Raw genomic sequence first — 18,430 nt, 5'->3', positions numbered from 1 at the left:
TCTGGTTGTACTGGATATGTTGTTCGGTATGATGCAGATTTGGGAGCAAGATCAATTGGCAACTGAGTGTCGTGTAAATAGAAGAAATGAGGAGCAAGGGTTGTCTCTTATACGGCATTAGCTTTTCGCCTATTGGTTAGGGTGCCACGCGGGTAGCCATCCGGCGCAAGGCGGGATCCTCAGCTCCACACACCCTTCGTCACACCAACTGGTTAGCATACCCCGCCACACACCTGCATATAGCTGCGCCGTAACGTGATCGGAGTAGTGGATACGGAGAATCAGCAGTGAAAGACGTCTCGGCGGTTTGTCTGTTTGTTATGTAAAATACCCGAAACCCGCATGATTGGCCTTCTCTACAGCGATCTTCGCCTTTGCGAAGGTTGTTTACTCGCGTTACACAGGGCTGACAGGACGACGTCAGATGCTGACGGCTTCAATGTATAAGGAGAGTGGGCAGAAGGAGTGTGAGGACAGTGTATAGAATAGACCCTGATATTTCATACTCAGCTGCTTTACCGGACGCATTACCACTTGCTCAATCCTCGTACGCCTGTATTCCTATATCAAACTTGGCCTACAATGGCTCCAACCCTTCCTCCTATGCCGTTACCCGGCCTCATTATAGTTCCTGGTTGGACGGCCCAGCACCAAGAGACCTTTCTCATGAAGAACGAAGACACCCCCAAGGGCAAGTGTCAAAGTTTGGTCAGCTATCTCACACCCGAAGGTAAAGCTGGAGCTCCATTTCTTCAGATCAAAGAAGAAGAATCAGATGTCATCCTATTCAGGACGATGGAAGGACAAGAGGCGATACGGATCGATGTTGAGAGACACAACATCAAGCTCAAAACTGAGTATAGGGCACTGCGAAGTGCGGATGGGAAGGCGATATGGGATGTCCATCTGAGGATCTCATGGAGAGTGCCTAAATGGGGTATGCCGTTTCCTCGATCATCTTTGCTCCTTCTGAGTCCCTTCTCCCGACTAACGTTCGTTCTTATTAGACCTCACAGTCCATGAAAAGTACCTCGAAAACCAGAATATCGAGTTCGAGAAAGACGTCGCTGGTGAAGAGAAGGGTCTCCTCGCCAATGGTAACCCAATTATGACTGTCTCTCGACATGCCAAGTGGGCGCATCGGCATGCCGAATGGGAGGTTCATGTAGCGCCGGGTATGGATCTCTTGTTAGCGCTAGGCATGGCATGGATCCGGTCAGACCAGCAGAAGACAGCCGATGCCGCATCGGGCACGGTCATCATGTTTTAGAAGGACCAGCTTGAGAAGGTATGCCTTGAAAGTGGCAGGACGTTTTTCATGTATCAGAAACATCGTGTCTCTTACTCATCCAGAGTTGTCGCGACTCCACATTCTAGCCATTCCCTTGGAGACGTTCGCGCGCTCGTGTGAGTATGATCGCTCGGGTAGGCATCCGATCGTTGGTAATGCTGTGACTTCATCCCCTAAGACGCTTTGTCTATCGTGAGACTTGACCATAGCGTCCGGAACTTCGCGTAGTTCTACGGCATTCTTTTGTTGACCATATGGAGGTCGGGAGAGTACAACACCCGCATCACTGTAATTACTCATCGCAGAATTCAGGCGACGGGAGCCAGTTCGCGCGTGTGAGAAGTGTGAAGTGAGGGGTGACGTTGCAACCCAAGGCCAGCGACCGCTCATGATACTCTTCCTGGGCCCGAGCTGAGACTCACTCTGGTCGGCCCCCAGCGAGATCCAACTCCAGCCCGAAGGTTTGCGCCATTCCTTCTGGGACGGTCGTGCTACCGGAAGTCCTTGCTTTGGATCCGAGTTACTCTGCTTCGATTGCTTCGAAGGATGGGTAACATAGGAAAGAAATTCTTTGACACTTTCAGGCAACAGTTTAACCACTAATATCCGGATGGATGGTAGCGATACGCAAACGAAGCCTGCCGCAAGCTCGAGCTCCGTCCAGATAGTGACAGGAACGTAATCCCAAGTGGGATCCATAGAAATCTTGAACTTCGTCAAGGTGTGGAGACGAATAATAGTTGCGACGCACCCGAAAGTGCCGATGGCAAACATGAAGCCTACCGCAGCCTTGCGATAACGTTTCATCTGCAGCTTTCGGATGAAGAACAATGGTAGGACCAGTAGAATAATGTCTTGCGCAATGGCACTTGCGGAGTTTGCGTATGCGATGGCCTGGAGGTCCAAGCACTTTCCTTTTATATCTCGATTCCAGAAGGACTCGACCGGGTCGCATACGAAGACCGTCAAGAAAAAGATTATAGTCGAGTTGATGATGATTGCGGTCAAAACAACATAAGCGGTGATTCGAAAACTTGTTGTATGGAAGATTTCGAGGTAGAAGAGGACGAGGGAAACCTTGATGAGGCCAAGAACGATCACATAGGTCGACCAGCATATAAAGACTGGCTTCTATTAGCATACTGATGCTTCCGAAGATAGCAGGCATTATGGAACGTACAGAACCGGAGAATGGGTAGCAACGCTCCATCTTCGAGATTCCACAAATGCTCACCAAAGCCTCGTTCAGTCACTATATTGTGTTAGCTGTGGCCTACGCTAGGTGGCTACTGTGTCAACTTACTGGCGAGGGCGCATCCTACAGGCAGTGCGCAAAATACGATGGCACAGACAACAATATAGTCGTCCAACGCCAGCCTTTTGTTTACCAGCTTTCCTGCGATTCGAAGGCATACAAAGACGACGGCCATGGAATAAATGATGCCAGTCCACATGAAGATGTCGAGCCGCTGCGACTCTTTAGAGAGATTGCAAAGATCGGCCTGGACCCTGGCAGTCTCCAAACTGTCCTGCATGGTGCAGTTCGCAAGCATACATGTCGACACTTTTGCTGCAATCTCGGTATTGCTGCAGATACATGCGGTATCATCTAGGGCACAACCACTTGTGGGAACGGTGGATATCATGCAGAGAAGCTACATATTGTTAGCAGTAATACCAGACAATGTAGTCAACCACGTACTCCGCATGCGGGGATATCAGCAATGCCCAATTCCCTTGTATCCATGTGAGTACCCGACGCATGTACATGGCTGAAGGTCAGAACCAAACAAATGACTGAAATCAGCGCATAAAGATGCATGTTGCGAATGGTGGCCGCACGAGATGGTAAAGCAGACAAAACATGAAGTCTGGTTAGCAGCACCAGCGAGTTTTCATCAAGACGGATGGCGAACCAGTCTAGGAGATGCGGTGCATTCCAGTGCTGTCAAACTATGTCTTCAAATCTCCTATCGGAGATGGCTTGGAAAGCGTGTTTGGGCTCAGTGTAGTGCTCCGATATTGGAGCCAATCATGTAGGATGGCCGTTCCACCATAGCGCGACCAAGATGTTGTACTTCGAGTAGTCTTGCGCCGTCGTAACGGCTTGACTCAGGATTAACCACGGCACATTGTCATGCAAACCAACGTCGTCGGCAGTCGTTGAGACCATTGCGCATTAACCACAGCCACCTAGTCCTCTGCTGCAGGGACAAAGCTTGCGTGGCCAGTCTAACGGCGCTTCTCGGCTGTCCGCATCTTTGCCACGCGATATTCGCATGGCTCTACTGGTTAGTGTTATGACTGATGGCGTTCCTGAGACAAAGAAGGTTTGCGCTACATGAAGCTGTGGACGGAGTTTGCCACGCACAGTATCTTCAGGCAACGAAAGACGTACGGCTCGTCAGGGGCATGGCAGGTTGAGTGCGACGCGACACGTCTATCAACATTGCGAAGACGGGCAAGCAAATCGAATTGTCAACATTGCAGTGGCGACACAGCGGCTTTACTTCAGGACGCGCAAGGGAGGTGAAGTTTGTGCGGGAAGGTTGAAACACGAGGGGTTGGGGAAAGGAGGATTTCATGTGCTTACATCATCGCCAAGGTCAATCCGGGGAAATGCTGCGCCCCCAGTTCACATGCATGCAGCTCGGCACTTTGCCGTGCAGTTTCATCGAAGTTTGCGCAAAACTTAACTGACAACCGCTAATTATGGGCTGATCGCCACATGCATAAGTTCATGGATCTCCAGCTGTCAAAACCTTGATAGGTTAGAGACCCCGGAGCAGGTGACCTCCCACTGTCCGAGCTGTGCTCGCGCCGAATCTTCATAGGTATTGGAACCGCTCGCGACACTCGATGCAATTGTGCTGATCGTCTTGCACCGAACCGAAAGTTTTGCGCCAGCTCTCAAGTTTGGTACGTTCCTCCGAGATAGCTTCACATGTGTGCAATATCATTCGAGGGAACTGCACCATCGTCGCTCTGTTCGGCTCATCACCAGCCTCCTGCACGCGTCCACCAACTGTCACGTATCAATATCAGCCAACGAACGGTCCTGAAAGCATCATTCACACCGCTCAAGTGCGACGCGCACATGTGTCTTGGTCTAGGTGATACCTGGATAAAAGAACGATGCAAGACAAAGACAGCAGGGCGGGGCAATGCGCTCGACGCGTCGAGTGGCAGACGGTGCCATTAACTGGAATAACCGCTGCGCCCTAGCCACATCGAGGACTACTCCTATCCTACTCCGATTCAGACATGCGGGAGAGCTCACACAAGGTTAAAGACCGTCTGCTCCTAGGGCTATCGCGCTTTCTGAACCCCCAAAGCTGGACTCCTTGACACGTATCGTCGATCTTCGGCTTCTAGAGATACCCAGCAACTTTCACCATGATCGCAGCTTCATTGTAGAAGTGCTCCGGAGTCCGCTCTGGCAGAGACTAGATGCACATTGGTGCGATCTGGTCATGCCTAAAAGGCTTCAGGAGTATAAGAACTGGTTTGGTGCTATGGTCTCAGTACTCAGCTACATGTTTAGACGTCTTACGCATTTCTTGTAGCAATCCAGGGCTTTCAACAAACCCACGCCAAGGCCGAAGGGTGTCGGCGTGCAGATACGCTTGTTTTTACTAAGCCTTACTCTACTTACTAAGCTCGACCTTAAAGTGTATACCAGTACTTTCACAAGAGGTACTCAACATTGAATGCTGCGTATGCCTTTAGGGTGTGGTATAGATAGGGTGCAAACCAGAAGAAACGAGCTTCTTGGGCGTAGTGTTTATGATCTCGACAACTCCATCCTCCGCCCATCCTCAAGTAGATTCCCTAACGAGAGACGATGCTTCTTGATGGTTCTGATGACATGTTCCAAAGACGGTAGTAGATGTTGAAAACAAATTTGTCGACTACATCCGTGGTTATGATGTTGCACGGGAAGAGACCGTTATGTAAAAGCCTTTAGGGTGCACTATTCGATTCATGTTTGACAAACTGGTGCTCAGGTCTATATCACCAAGGCATCCCACTATGGAATCACCTTCCCTCTCATACCCAGACTAGTCGAGCAGAATATCATGGTTCCCATTGGAGAGGGGTGCGATTTGTAACGGGTGGTTTGATGGGGTCGCTCGACACCATCGTTTTGTTTTTGGTATACAACTTGTGCTCCAATCAAGGTTGAAGAATGAAGACAGTATTGGGGGTATGAGAGCGAAACACAATCCTATCAACAAGTCTACGAGCGTGCCTCTTTTCTTTGAGGATCGACGATGCCTTTAATGGAGAGTTGGTGCCTCGCTTTATGAGTGGCTTGAGTGAGATGATTCTCTCTTTGTCTGCAAGGAGCACTTTGAGCACATATCAAGCCTCTAGTGCTGTCACGACAGCTGAAATAAGAAGCTAGTGATGGTCACAGTAGTATATGCCTGGGTAGTACAAGCTGACACATGCTCTCTCTTTGCGGTCGTTTGTATCCATCCAGGTGCCGCATCGTCTTCCAGAATATGCTCCAAAGCAATGAAGTTGCTGCCAGCATGCATGACAGGTACCAGCTTCAGACTTCTGAACTTTGCGATCGACTCCTACCAACGTCACTCAACCCTAGTCGTGCTGAAGGTGATGTCGAGGTTGACGTCGATGAGCTAGATGCGTACTTACTTTGCTGATTGTTCTGATGGCCGTGACGTTGAAAACAAGTTTGACGACTACATTTCCAGTCCTACTATTATGCGAGAAGGCACTGTCACGTAAATACCTTTTGGGTGTACTATTCAATCTATAATGTTTGCTAGACTGCCGACGTACTGTTGTCTGGTATACTGTTAAGCGGTCTCTTTCCTTAGCTGTCGCGGGTTTTGGAGGCCTCTAGCCATTCCGACTTGATCAATTCCCTTCACTGCCTTCGACCAGCAATCGCCTGATGCCGGTCGCCGAGCATGATGTCGCGCCACTTGCAAGTTTCGCTGGCGAGAGCCAGATAACAGGAGCCACAGGCGCAATTGTTACCGAGCTCTTTGTTATCCCTTTGCAATGAACCGCATTGTGACCACTGTTTCATCCTTGGTAGTTCCGACGCGAATGAGGCGTCAGCGCAGGTATACAACCGGCTGCGACATATTCAAGAGTACTGTGCAATGGTAAAGAATGAGTTTGGGGAAAAAGGAAGTAGAAACAATATGGGGTAGTAAAATTCAGCTCAACAGTAGAAGAGTTGAAGTGGTGAGATGGATATGAATATATGAAGTCACGAGGCATGAGAGGCAAATGTTCTGAAGTATTGGGGGAATCTATTCTCTATCTTGTACGAGATGGAATCAGATGAAGGGAAACCATGCAAGTTTTGTACCGTGACGCCGACCATGAACACATTACTCGTAGGCTCATATCGAATAAGCCTGTCATGCAACCCATGAACTCTCTTGCCGTAAACCAAAACCGGAAGGAAACTTTTCGAAAAGGGCGATACGTTTAGTCGTCCTCGTCGGAGAAGACCTCCTCGCCACGCTTGCGGCGAGCCATACGGTCCTTCTTCTTCTTGCGCATCTCGGAGGAGGTGAGCTTGGCCTTCTTCTTTTGGCTGGCGATTTTATTACCCTGTTGATGAAAGTTAGCATAGATTCAAGTAGGATAAGAGAGAAGGGGAGGTGGAAGATCGGGAGGACGGGGAGGGGATAAGTAGGGGAAAGCACGGACCATGGCATCGAACTGGAACGTTAAGTTAGCATATATTATACAGTATATTGAGTGGGTGGAGTGCTTACCTTCTCCTCTTCCTCGCCATCATCCTTGGCAAGACGGGGACCGGCACCCTGACCTTGCACCCAGTTGTGACCGGAAGGTGTCATGCGACCATCCATGACGGCCCAGACTTCCTCAGTGAGGTTGGCAGTGAACTCGGCAGAGTGAGTAATGATGATAACACCACCCTCAAAGGTCTTGATAGCCTTGGAAAGGGCACCAAGGGAGTCACGGTCGAGGTAGTTAGTGGGCTCGTCAAGAACGATCAAGTGAGGACGCTGCCATGAGCAAGCAGACAGGACGACCTTGACACGCTGACCACCGGAGAGACCGCGCATACGGGAGTGAGAAACAAGCTCAGCGTCAAGACCAAAGTTGGCGCAGTGAGCCTCAATCTCCTTACGGACCAGAGGACGGAACTGACCGCTGGCAAGAGCCTCCTTCTGGTCAACCTCGGCGACCATCTTGGCGTGGGAAGCCATGATCTCGGAACGGGGAATCCAGGCGTTGTCAGCAGACATCATGGGTGTCCAGCGCTCGTTCTTCATGCCGACGTTCTCTCCGAGAGCGAACGAACACTCGTACTCGTAAGAGTTCTTGAACTTCCTGCGGGAGTTGATACCGATGACGCGACGCTCGGTACCCTCAATCTTGTAGATCTTGTCCATAGCCTTCTCGTCCTCCTCGGTGACGATCTTGTTGGCACGGTCCATGGTCTCACGGTCCTCACCAGTCTGGAAACGCCATTGAATGTACTCGGAGGGAGTCTTGTCGAGGTGGTGGTCGATATGGGCGAAAGCGTGCTGCTTAATGTAGGCAATACGGATGTTCTCGTGGTGGTAGATCTCACCCTTGGTGGGGACAAGCTCACCAGTCAAGACGTTGACAAGGGTGGACTTTCCGGCACCGTTGGGACCAATGACGGCAATACGGGATCCGAGCGAACATTGGAAGGTAATGTCCTCAATCTGGGGCTTGGAGGTACCCTCGTACTGGAAGCTCATGTTGGTGGCACGGAGAATGGCCTTGGCCTTGGTCTTGACACCCTCAAGGAAACCGGGCTCGGGGAACTTGAACTCCATGTCGGAGGCAGCCAACTCGTGGTAAGACTTGGCAGAGGGCACACGCTTGACGAAGTCGTCAAGGTTACCACGGTAGCGCTTGAGCTTGAAGCGCTCGTAGTGGATGACGTGCTGAATGACGTTGTTCAAGAACTTGCTGTCGTGGGAGATGACAATGGATGTGCAAGGAGAGCTGGTGAGGTAGTCCTCGAGCCACTTGACGTTCTTGACGTCCAAGTGGTTGGTGGGCTCGTCGAGCAACAGAATGTCGGGCTTCTCGAAGACGGCACGAGCGAGCGCAAGCTTCATCTTCCATCCACCAGAGAGGGCACCAATGGTACCGTTGTACATGGCGTCGGTGAAACCGAACTCGTTGAGGGTAGTCTTGACCTCGGACTCGGGGGTCTCGACACCGACGGCCTTGAGCTTGTTCATGGTCCACTCAAGAACGGTCATCTCAGTGTCAGCAGAGTCCAAGTCGTGCTCGACGTAGACGGTCTTGACCTCGTTTTGCTTGGGGAAACCCTCGACCTGCTCGTTGTTGATAGCGCGCATGAGGGTGGTCTTTCCGGAACCGTTGGGTCCGAGGAGACCGTAACGCTGACCACGCTTGAGACGGAGATGGGTCTGGTTGAGCAGAATCTTAGCACCGTAGGCCAAGTTGAATGTGCAGTTGCAGAGGTCCTCGCCCTCCTCCTCATCGGGCTCGACGGCGCGCTCAGCGGCGGCACCGGGGAGAGATCGCTTGCGGGTGTCCTCAGTGACCTCCTTGGCCTTCTCGTCGCCGACAAGGACGGCAACGAAAGGACCGGCGTTAGCCTGCCAGTTAAGAGGCTCGTAGTCCTTCTCGTCGATCAGCTGACCACCAATGGCACCAACGTAGTTGACGACAGGGGTGAAACGGTCGTCGATCTTGATGCTGGAGGGGATAGCAGCCTTGAGGTGGTTGGCGATGGTGGAGATGTCACCAGACTTCTCGATCTCGGGAGCCTTGCCGTTCTCAACGTGACCGACACGGATGAGGGTGTCGAGACCCTGGCGGGTCTTCTCACGAGCCTCGGGGTCAGCCAAGTTGTCGTGGTTCTTCTCAAGCGCGGGCATGAGACGGGGCAAGAAAGCGGCGACAATCTGGGGGTCCTCGACAAGCTTGCACATGTTGTCGATAATGACGGCAGACTTACGCTTGATGGCAGTCTCGCGCTCGACGAGACCACGCTCAAGCAGGGGAACCATGATAGCGAGGGTGGGCTCGTGGACGTCAGTGACGAAAGTGGTGGCACCGAGCAAGTGAACGGTCTCGGGGACGTTCTCAGGCTTAGCGATACACTTGATGAGCTCGGGAATGAAGCGCTCGATATCCTTGTTGGAGATCAAGGAGCAGAGAACCTCCATGGTGCCGTAGGCAGCCTTCTTGACCTCAGGCTTGGTGTCCCACATGGCACCCGAGATGACGGGAATCAGGTCGGGAACACGGAAAGCCATCTGTGCGGGGGCGCTCTTGGTGAGGACCTCGATGCACTTGAGGTCGGTCATCTTCTCGGGCCACTTTTGTGCGTTCTCCAGCGAGTGGATGATGTGGGGGATGATGGCCTTGACGGCGTTGGGGTTGGCAGCCATGACGATGGACTCGGCGGCGGTCTGAGCAGCGACCTTGACGCCGCTCATCTTGTCACCGACCGCGGCCAGCACGTCCGGCAGGAGGGAAACGAGGTAGGGCTCGACAGAGGCGGAGACGTGCGAGTGCTGGGCGATAGCACGGATGGCATCGAGAGCGCGCTCACGGGCGACGGCATCCTTCTTGCTGGCGAGTTGCTTCTTAAGCACCTGGACAGCCCTGGGAGAGTTGTTAGAGACTGCAACGTGGCAAGCGAGAGGCAGAAGGGAGGAACATACTTGGTGGGAGCGTCAGCCTCCTCAATGTCGCCGTTGATGAAGGTGGCGATGGCCTGAGCAGAGGCGTTGATCTCGTCCTGGGCCTTGGACACGGTCAACTTCTGCATCATCTCCTCAAGCGCCTTGAGCGACTTGGAGTTCTCGGACTTGATGTCCTTGGCATCGTGCGAAGCAGCAGGCGCCATTTTGTCGGTGATGTGTGGAGGGGGAGAGGTGTGTAGAAAGAAGGTGGGTGGAGGGGCGGTGGTCCTTATATGGACTTAGGCGGCGGGGCCTAAAAAACTTTTGGCGTGAAAAGATAGAGTGAATCTATCCGGGGGTATCAAACAACAGGCGCGAGAAACGTGACTCGCAACCTTTCTAATACCTGACGCAACGACACAAAGAAGGGAAAGTACTTTGGGTCAGCCCAGAGGGAGAGTGAGTGTGGAGAGGTGGCAGTAAAGGTTATGGAGGGGCTTTTTATGCCTTGGTGGGCTGTCTCGCTCGCTTTGAGAAATTTCTCCAGGCCAGGGCGCCGATAAGATTAGCGTGCACTCCAGGACTGGCCCGTGCGGCGAGGAACCGGACACCTCGCCTTCTCGCAATTGCCCATGATTTCATTCGAGCCCGAGCGAACGCCAGAGATTTCGCTGTTGCCGCACTTCCCCAGTTTTCCGTTACCACCTGCCAATTGTTCTCTCTATTTACTGATGGCAGAGGGGCAGCAGCATTGCCGCCGCCGTGAGCCATGTCGCAGCCCACGTTGCAAAAGTCCTTCTATTTGTGGCGAGTTTGAGCCAGGCGCGCTGACCGCCTTCTCGAAACACCGTGACCAACGACATGCATCCAACCGTTGGGAGCCGCGGGAAATGCAGCGCTGAAGATCAGGGACTGCACTAATCCAACCCGACCGCCATTGTCAGCATTCACATAGTACTCATATCAAGCACGGCATCCGTACGTCCCATGTCTGCAAAATCTTCCATCTCGGTCGTTGAGTGCCGTAGAACTCAACTTTCTTCTAGCTCAGTCTACATACGGGTGTTCCCATACTATGCGGTAGCCTTGCCGGTTACTGTTCGTACAGCCTTGCCAAGTCGTCGCGCTACGGCCATTTTAGCGGAGGCTCCAGACTTATCCCAAACCACCTCCCCGATTCTGCCGAAGTCGAGGCGGCAAGCATTTCTGGACCCTTGCCACCTTGTCCAGACGTCCACCGAGCCATCACCGGGCAACACTCTGCCCAAAACATCAGAGAAGGCAATGTCTTCCGAGGCCGCGTCCACGCACAGCACATTACGTATCAAACTTGGCCCTTCCGCTGTTGCAGTACATCGATACAGCTTTCCCTAGCCACGGAATTAGTCATGGTATCTCTGCCCAGAGGCGATGCTGGTTATATACGCGGGAGATTCAACCAACGATGTGATTCTAGCAACACAACATTCTTCCACGGCGTCAACCTTCCGGACGTCGTGAATTGTCGCTTCAGCCATGCTGCGCTCCGGGCAACCCCCACTTCTTATCGATACCCCGGATTTTGACATGTCAGAGTTGCTCACAGTACGCTTGTACCAATCCGTCACATCGCTAGTAGACGTGTCTACAGTGCACATCGCGTCGACGCCAGGTTGTGTGAAAGATGTCGTGGATTGCGAGCTACCATACATGTGAATGTGGTGAAAACTTATGCTTGTGCAGATGTGTTGCAGTTAGATTACTATCTTCTTCAAGGCCGACTAAAGACATACGTCCTACTGAGTATCAGTCTTCAAACTGGAAGAAGCAACCAATACGTTAAAGTCGGAGATGCTCATCCATGTTAATGTATGCTCTTTTCAAGAACCTTCTTCGCTTAAGGTCTTCACTTACTTCCGCTCTCAAGCCTTTCTGGTCTGCTCAATGTGGATATCTTATCGACAAAACCCGATTTGGCTGTCGTTTGCATATCAGCAGTATTGAATAACGACCACGAATTTTGGTCTTGTGAGTTTTGGCGTTTCAAACTGGCAGTCGGCCACTGGCTTTGGTGTCTCGCGGTTCGACAGTAGATAAGAAAAGAGGAAGACCAGTATCTTGTTCGGCAGCGTGCAGAGGCGTTTCCTCACATCAAATCGCTTTGAGGTGTTCGTAGACTTCCATTTCTGACTGTTCAGACTGATCGCGGACGGTTCTAGCACACAGTTTCTTCAGAAAAAGAGCTGAACTATACAAGACATGGAGCATCAATGCCGTGATTCTGGTCCGCCCAAACAGCGCTGAACATCATCGGATGCACTATTGTATTTTTTTGATTAGGAAAGACTGCTGGTAGGAAGAACAGTGGATGAGAAAGCAAAGGATGTAGGACTTTGTAGGGGGTTTACAGCAGGCAAAGCTTGTATGTCAGCGGATACTATCAACGTTTGGGAATGTCCAAATGATTAATTTCTCGAAATTAGCATGAGTACTGAGTATGTAACCATGAATCTGCCTGACACAGTCACAAGCATCCTACATATGCTATCTGTTGAGTCTTCTGAGGTCATGTTGGAATTGCTATCCCACTGATAATCGGTATCAAGGCTCCAAAGTTGTACATTCCATCGATGGTGTCTCACCTTTTGAAAAAGCTTCAGTGATAGGACGATGTCATGGAGGGGTATACCGAGGCGTTTCGCCGATAACCTTCTGAATACCCAGATTGAAGAGATGGAAGGAGTAAAGCAGGAGAGCTGTCGTCGTCCAAAGAAAACCCCTAAGCATTAGGCAACAAGATTGCAGTAGATCCGGCTGAAGTTAATCCCGCATCATTAGCAAGTCTTATACCTATTCGAGATGCCTCCAACCGCGTTTGTTGCGGTGAAAGTAATCTCAGCTGCGCGAGTGGAGCGAAGGATGGCCAGTGGTCAATGCTGCGCCCCTCAGCCAAATCTCCGGTCATGTCCGAAGTCCACATCACCAAATCGCTCACAGCTCAGCCGCGATGAGACCCATGTTGAACCCATTAGGCATGACCGACGTTCGTAAACATGTGGCGCGCGCAGTCAGCGCCATGCGAGGACATGTCACACTTAAAGCGCGCGTGTGATGCCGCGATCGCACTGGCCCGACCATCTGCCATCCTGCCCCTCCCCCGCTGTAGACCCTACCGGCTATCTGCCACACTGCTTCTACCTAGACTTTGTTTACCCTGTTATTATTGAGACTTCTGGAAAGCACTTTCAAGAGCAACATGTCGGGTCAGGATTACTACGGTCAGGGCCAAGGCCACGGTCAAGGCTACGGCTACAGCCACGACAACGCATACCAGCAGCAGCAACAGCATGGCTATGGACAGCAGAATCAGGGCTACCCTCCGCAAGGCCAGGCGTATGGACAACAACCGCACGACCAGTACGGTCAAGGACATCACAGCCCTTACCCTCAAGGCCAGGTCAGCACTCTTGCGCTCCATCGGCGCATTCCATCTACCATGCTACAAGTGCTAATGTCCTCGCAGAGCCAGTACCCTCCACCGTCGCACGATCCCTACGCGCAGCCTCCTCAACACGGCTATGGTGCCCCTCCGCAGGAGCAGTACCAGCAGCAAGGCTACGACCCAAACCGCAGCACTTCTCCCTACCCACCGCAGCCACACCAGCAGCAAGGCTATCATGACCCCAACCAACAGTATGGAGCGCATCAGCAACAGGGCTACCACGACCCACAACAGGGCTATGGTGCGCCAGCATACGGCCAACCCGGTGCACCCGGTGGTCCAGCTGAAGGCGACCGTGGACTTGGTTCGTCCCTCTTGGGCGGCGCAGGCGGCGCATTTGTTGGCAACAAACTTGGAGGCGGAGCGCTGGGCACCATAGGAGGTGCGCTGTTGGGAGCGGTTGGCGCCAACCTAATACCTGACAAGTAAGCTGAATACAAACTCTAGCACTATAGTGGACACGATCTGACTTGACTCTAGGAAGGACAAGAAACACAAGAAGCACAAGAAGCACGGTAGCTCTGAGCATGGCTCCCACCATGGGTCTTCGCATCATTCGCACCATAGCTCGCATGGCCACGGTCACAAGCACAGGAGCCATAGCAGGAGCCACAGCAGGGGCGGCAAGAGCAGCTCTAGCTCTAGCAGCGACTCGGACTAGACGAGGCGCACGTATACTGCGTTGCTGGCTTAAGGATGCCGCGCGCATGCAGGTGATGGTAAGGTCGTAGTAATATCTCTGGACAATCGTATCCCTATTCATCAAGCCGAGCACCCACTCTTCCACATGAAAGCTACATTTGATCGTATTCAGATTTTGCCTTTTCAGATTAGCTGCTGCATGATGACAGCGGGCTTGATAGTCGGATTTGCATCGGCAAAGAGAGAACTAATGTCTTGCATGCAGATGTGGATCAGACCCTGTTCGCCCAAAATAGTTAGGCGTGCCACCAGACAGCCCTTTTTCTCCACTGACTTACTCATCGCCGCAAATTCCAAAAGCAGCCCCGCAACCACGCTATGAGTATGCAAAATTATTGGAATCTGTGAATGACTTATCGTGCAAGCCTCTATAGCCTTGCGCCCGATACTGTCTCACTCCCGATTTTACATTAATCGACATCACAAACATGGCTGACGTCTTTTTGAGTTTCTTCCGCAGTTCGTTGCCGGACGAACTTGCGGCAGTGCTTGAAACCACTATCAAGGCAACCGAATCCGGGGATTTTTTGAAGGTGCTCCAACTACCGGAAGCGCAACTCCTTCTAGGCTGTGAGGACAATGAAGCCACCAAGGACGTTAGAAGAGGCGATTTTGCTGTCTGGAACGACTATATCTTTCGCCGCCTGGGACTACTTCTGTCAAAACCGAATGAAGTGGATTCGGGTTCAATACAAGAAACAGCAGCATACAAGCAACATACATATCTCCTGATTGCGGTCGCTGCGTTGTATGCATTTCTGCAGTCCAATGTCACTGGACCGCCACTACCTTTCAAGTCTGCCGAAACACTTTTGTCGGAAGACATCACAGGCGATGTAAAGGCTCTCAGCAAAGCAAGGGCAGATCTCGTTGCATCGCTTAGCACAGATGGTGTTGCAGCATACAAACTTACACCAAACATCGAGCTACTGTGCCTCGCACAAACTATCCTCATCAGCCCGGCCATTCGAAAGAACATTCCGGTCGCAGCATGGGCGCGCCTCAGAGCCAATTTTGTTCATCAGAGGCTGCTCAGCGAGTCAGCACCGAGTTTACAAGATGCCATCTATGACGACTTGAAGGTCGTAGAAGATTTGATTCAGAGCTCAGATAAGAGCAAGGAGATTAAAGACTTACATGCCAGCTTCTTACTGGAACGAGCAGCGGTTCATACACATCATGGTCTGGATAAGAAAGCTAAGGCGGATCTTGATCAGGCAACGTCAGAACGCAAGTTCGAGTTCGCATTGACTGGACTCATGGGAAAGAGAACGAAGTTCCAGCAGAAAGATACTAGCCAGCTCATCGTACTCGCCCGAAGTGCAGGGTCGGATACCGATGGCGCAGCAGACGCAAGCTCAAAACCAAAAGCCTTGGACCTGAACGACGATACCTTGCTTGAGTCTATTTCCTTCACCAACGATACTGCGTCCATGGAAATCAAGGATGAGTCCTCTCTACCGTCATCTCTCACATCCATGGACCCATCGAACCAACCTCTGCTCGATCCACTCGATTCCGTCATCATGCTCTCGCTGGCTGAGAGCATCAAGAACACGAACCCCGCCGATGGTCTTACGAGAGAACAAACCGAGCCGTACGCTACCAGAGTACTAGAGGGCGGTAGCTCGAACTGGCAAGTTTACACTCAAGCTCTCCTTGTGCGCAGTCGCATCGAAGGCTACAAGTCGCGGACTATGGAGCGAGGGTTGCTTCAACTGCAAGCACTGGTGGACCAAGTCATCGCGGAGACTTCTGGCGACGCGACCACTGATGCTGAGACGGGCGAAAAAATCACTTCTTTCCTTCCACAGGCGAAGGACAACGAGGCGGCATCCGTTGAAGAACGCCTTCGCTACATCTTCCCTCTCTGTTCACCATCCCGTTGGGAGCTGGAGTCTGAGCTTGCTGCTCGATGGGTCGCTCTAGGTGGTTTGCGATCTGCGCTCGAGATCTACGAGAGATTGGAGATGTGGGCCGAAGCAGCGCTATGCTATGCAGCCACCGAGAAGGAAGAGAGAGCGCGTAAGATGATCCGACGACAACTGTTTCATGCTACCAACGGTGATGATGAGAATGTGGATCTCGACGAGGAGAAGTGGGAGGGTGCTGAACGGAACCCACCGCCAGCCGAAGCACCACGTTATTACTGTATCCTGGGCGACATTGACAACGATCTCTCCATGTATGAGAAGGCTTGGGAAGTCTCGGGCAAACGTTACGCGCGCGCTCAACGATCGCTCGGTCAACGCTATATCGCAGCACGCAACTACGAGAAAGCCGTAGAAGCCTACGAGCTTTCACTCAAAATCAACTCGCTCTACCATCCCGCATGGTTCGCCCTCGGATGCGCATACCTCGAAACCCTCCAATTCAAGAACGCCGTTGAGGCGTTTTCCCGCTGCGTCCAACTCGACGACCAGGACGCCGAAGCATGGAGCAACCTCGCCGCCTCCCTTCTGCACCTCAAGCCCAAGATCCAGGAAACGGAAGATGGCGAGCTGCAAGAGACAAGAGTGACAAATCACCCTCGTACCGACGCTCTCAAGGCTTTCAAACGTGCCGCCACTATCAAGCACGACAACTACCGCATCTGGAATAATGTCCTCGCCGTCAGCGCCTCCACCAACCCACCCTCTTGGTCCGACGTCGTAACTGCACAACGCCGTATCTGTGAGCTCCGCGGCTCCACCGAAGGCGAAAAGTGCGTTGATGCAGAAGTCATCGACATGCTAGTCAAGCACGTCGTTTCCAGCGAAGAAGAGTTTGATATCTCACGTCCTGGTCTCCCCCGCCTCGTAAACGACCTCATCGAGAAACACATCAAGCCTCTCATCACAGTATCGCCCAAACTATGGATTATCCTAGCAACATTGTACACGCACACCAAGCGACCGAGTTCGGCGCTAGAATGTCACGAGAAGGCGTGGCGAGCAGTGACGAGTCAGCCGAAATGGGAGTCTGGTACCGAAGTAGAGTGGAATGCCGTTGTTGAGATGACGATGGATCTACTGGATGCCTATGAGACTTTGGGACCCCGTGAGCGCACCGAAGGTCTGGCGGCTGGAAGTGGGGAGCTGGTGGCCAAGGACTGGAAGTTCAAGTCAAGGAGTGCGGTGAGGAGTGTCATGGGTAAAGGTAAGGACAACTGGGAAGATAGTGCTGGGTGGGAGAAGTTGGTTGAAAGATTGGAGGAGTTGAAGGGGAGGGAATAGATAGGTCGGGATTTGGGACGAGTATGAGTTTTGTTCATAACTACGTATCTAAGAGAAAAGCATGTCTTTCTATCAGAGTTTCTTGCTTATATAATACTAGCGGATCACTCACGGAGCGAGATGAACGCTAGAGATATCAAGGGGTGTGAGCTTCAAGGTGGCACGGTTGTAGCCGGCGCTACTTAGGTACGTAGGTGGCTGCGGTGCAGAGGGAAACCCAACGAACATACTAAATACAAACAAGCCATCTTCGCAGGACACCATACGCCCACGATCATGTTATTTCTATCGAAAGTCCTTCTCTTTGCGCCATACCTATTACCAATCTTGGCGAGTGCTCATCACTCTCAACGGCAAGGGCCCTTCGCCCTGACGTTAAACCCAACGTCTATCATAGCTTCACGAGTCAACTCTTCAGGTCGTGTCGAACTACGGACATACCAGGCCACCTCCGAGTATCTCTCGTACTTTGACGACACCATAAGTCAATTCGATCCGCAAAATAGATTCAACAAGCCATGGAAATGTAGCAAGGCTGCAATATCCACGTTTCGCACTGCTATCGCTGGCATTACGAAGGACTTGACCGAATCTCTCGGATATAGACCCAAATATTCTACATTAAGTTTGCCCTGCGATCTTCAGCCATTCATCTTGGTGCGCCGCCTACCGAGCAATCCGCACCTCACCCGATGATGACGACAGACCATTCGATCAACTAAAAATAGACGATCGACCATTCAGCGAAAGATATGGGGGAGCGGCCGCTTGCGAGGCTTATGACTTGTTTCATCGATGCGATCGGTTGGGTCGAGCGCCTGAAGACTGTAACGAGGATGGCCCTGTGAACTTGATCATTGGGGTTGAATACGAACAAAGCTATATGCATGTCAGGCTTTTCGAGATGGTATATGACCACCATGGTTATGCAAACGTTACTGAAAAGATGTGCCTTGAGTGCGGGCTTCGTTTCAATAAGGTATGTGAACCACCATCGTAGTTATTCTAGAGTCATCGTGGGAGTTAATCTGATCGTAACAGACTGAACATGCAACAAGTTACGAGGATCGTATCCGCAGCTTCC

General features: G+C 51.9%; 5 protein-coding genes across 5 annotated transcripts; 3 read left to right on the top strand and 2 right to left on the bottom strand.

Moving 5' to 3' along the window:
* Positions 1–582: 582 nt before the first annotated feature.
* Positions 583–1,270, top strand: AA0111_g4789 (hypothetical protein; the record flags this gene model as incomplete). Its single annotated transcript, XM_028650829.1, has 2 exons — positions 583–937; positions 1,008–1,270. The coding sequence occupies 2 exons, from the start codon at positions 583–585 to the stop codon at positions 1,268–1,270; spliced, it is 618 nt and encodes a 205-aa protein (XP_028507656.1).
* Positions 1,271–1,345: 75 nt separating this feature from the next.
* AA0111_g4788 (hypothetical protein) lies at positions 1,346–2,826 on the bottom strand (the record flags this gene model as incomplete). Its single annotated transcript, XM_028650828.1, has 3 exons — positions 1,346–2,415; positions 2,472–2,543; positions 2,595–2,826. 3 exons carry the CDS (start codon positions 2,824–2,826, stop codon positions 1,346–1,348), a joined length of 1,374 nt encoding a protein of 457 aa, XP_028507657.1.
* A 3,937-nt stretch (positions 2,827–6,763) lies between these two features.
* On the bottom strand, positions 6,764–10,172 carry AA0111_g4787 (Elongation factor 3; the record flags this gene model as incomplete). The annotated part of the gene is made up of 4 exons (XM_028650827.1): positions 6,764–6,889; positions 6,989–7,000; positions 7,057–9,928; positions 9,988–10,172. 4 exons carry the CDS (start codon positions 10,170–10,172, stop codon positions 6,764–6,766), a joined length of 3,195 nt encoding a protein of 1,064 aa, XP_028507664.1.
* Positions 10,173–13,183: 3,011 nt separating this feature from the next.
* On the top strand, positions 13,184–14,090 carry AA0111_g4786 (hypothetical protein; the record flags this gene model as incomplete). The annotated part of the gene is made up of 3 exons (XM_028650826.1): positions 13,184–13,384; positions 13,451–13,854; positions 13,910–14,090. The coding sequence occupies 3 exons, from the start codon at positions 13,184–13,186 to the stop codon at positions 14,088–14,090; spliced, it is 786 nt and encodes a 261-aa protein (XP_028507665.1).
* A 469-nt stretch (positions 14,091–14,559) lies between these two features.
* AA0111_g4785 (TPR repeat-containing protein) lies at positions 14,560–17,346 on the top strand (the record flags this gene model as incomplete). The annotated part of the gene is made up of 1 exon (XM_028650825.1): positions 14,560–17,346. One exon carries the CDS (start codon positions 14,560–14,562, stop codon positions 17,344–17,346), a length of 2,787 nt encoding a protein of 928 aa, XP_028507662.1.
* Between the last annotated feature and the right edge of the window lie 1,084 nt (positions 17,347–18,430).

The sequence above is a fragment of the Alternaria arborescens genome, assembly GCF_004154835.1.
Source record: "Alternaria arborescens strain FERA 675 chromosome Unknown contig_9, whole genome shotgun sequence".
NCBI classification, from domain to species: Eukaryota; Fungi; Ascomycota; class Dothideomycetes; order Pleosporales; family Pleosporaceae; genus Alternaria; species Alternaria arborescens.
Note: the sequence above shows the minus strand (reverse complement) of the source record. Positions and strands in the feature narration are given on the sequence as shown.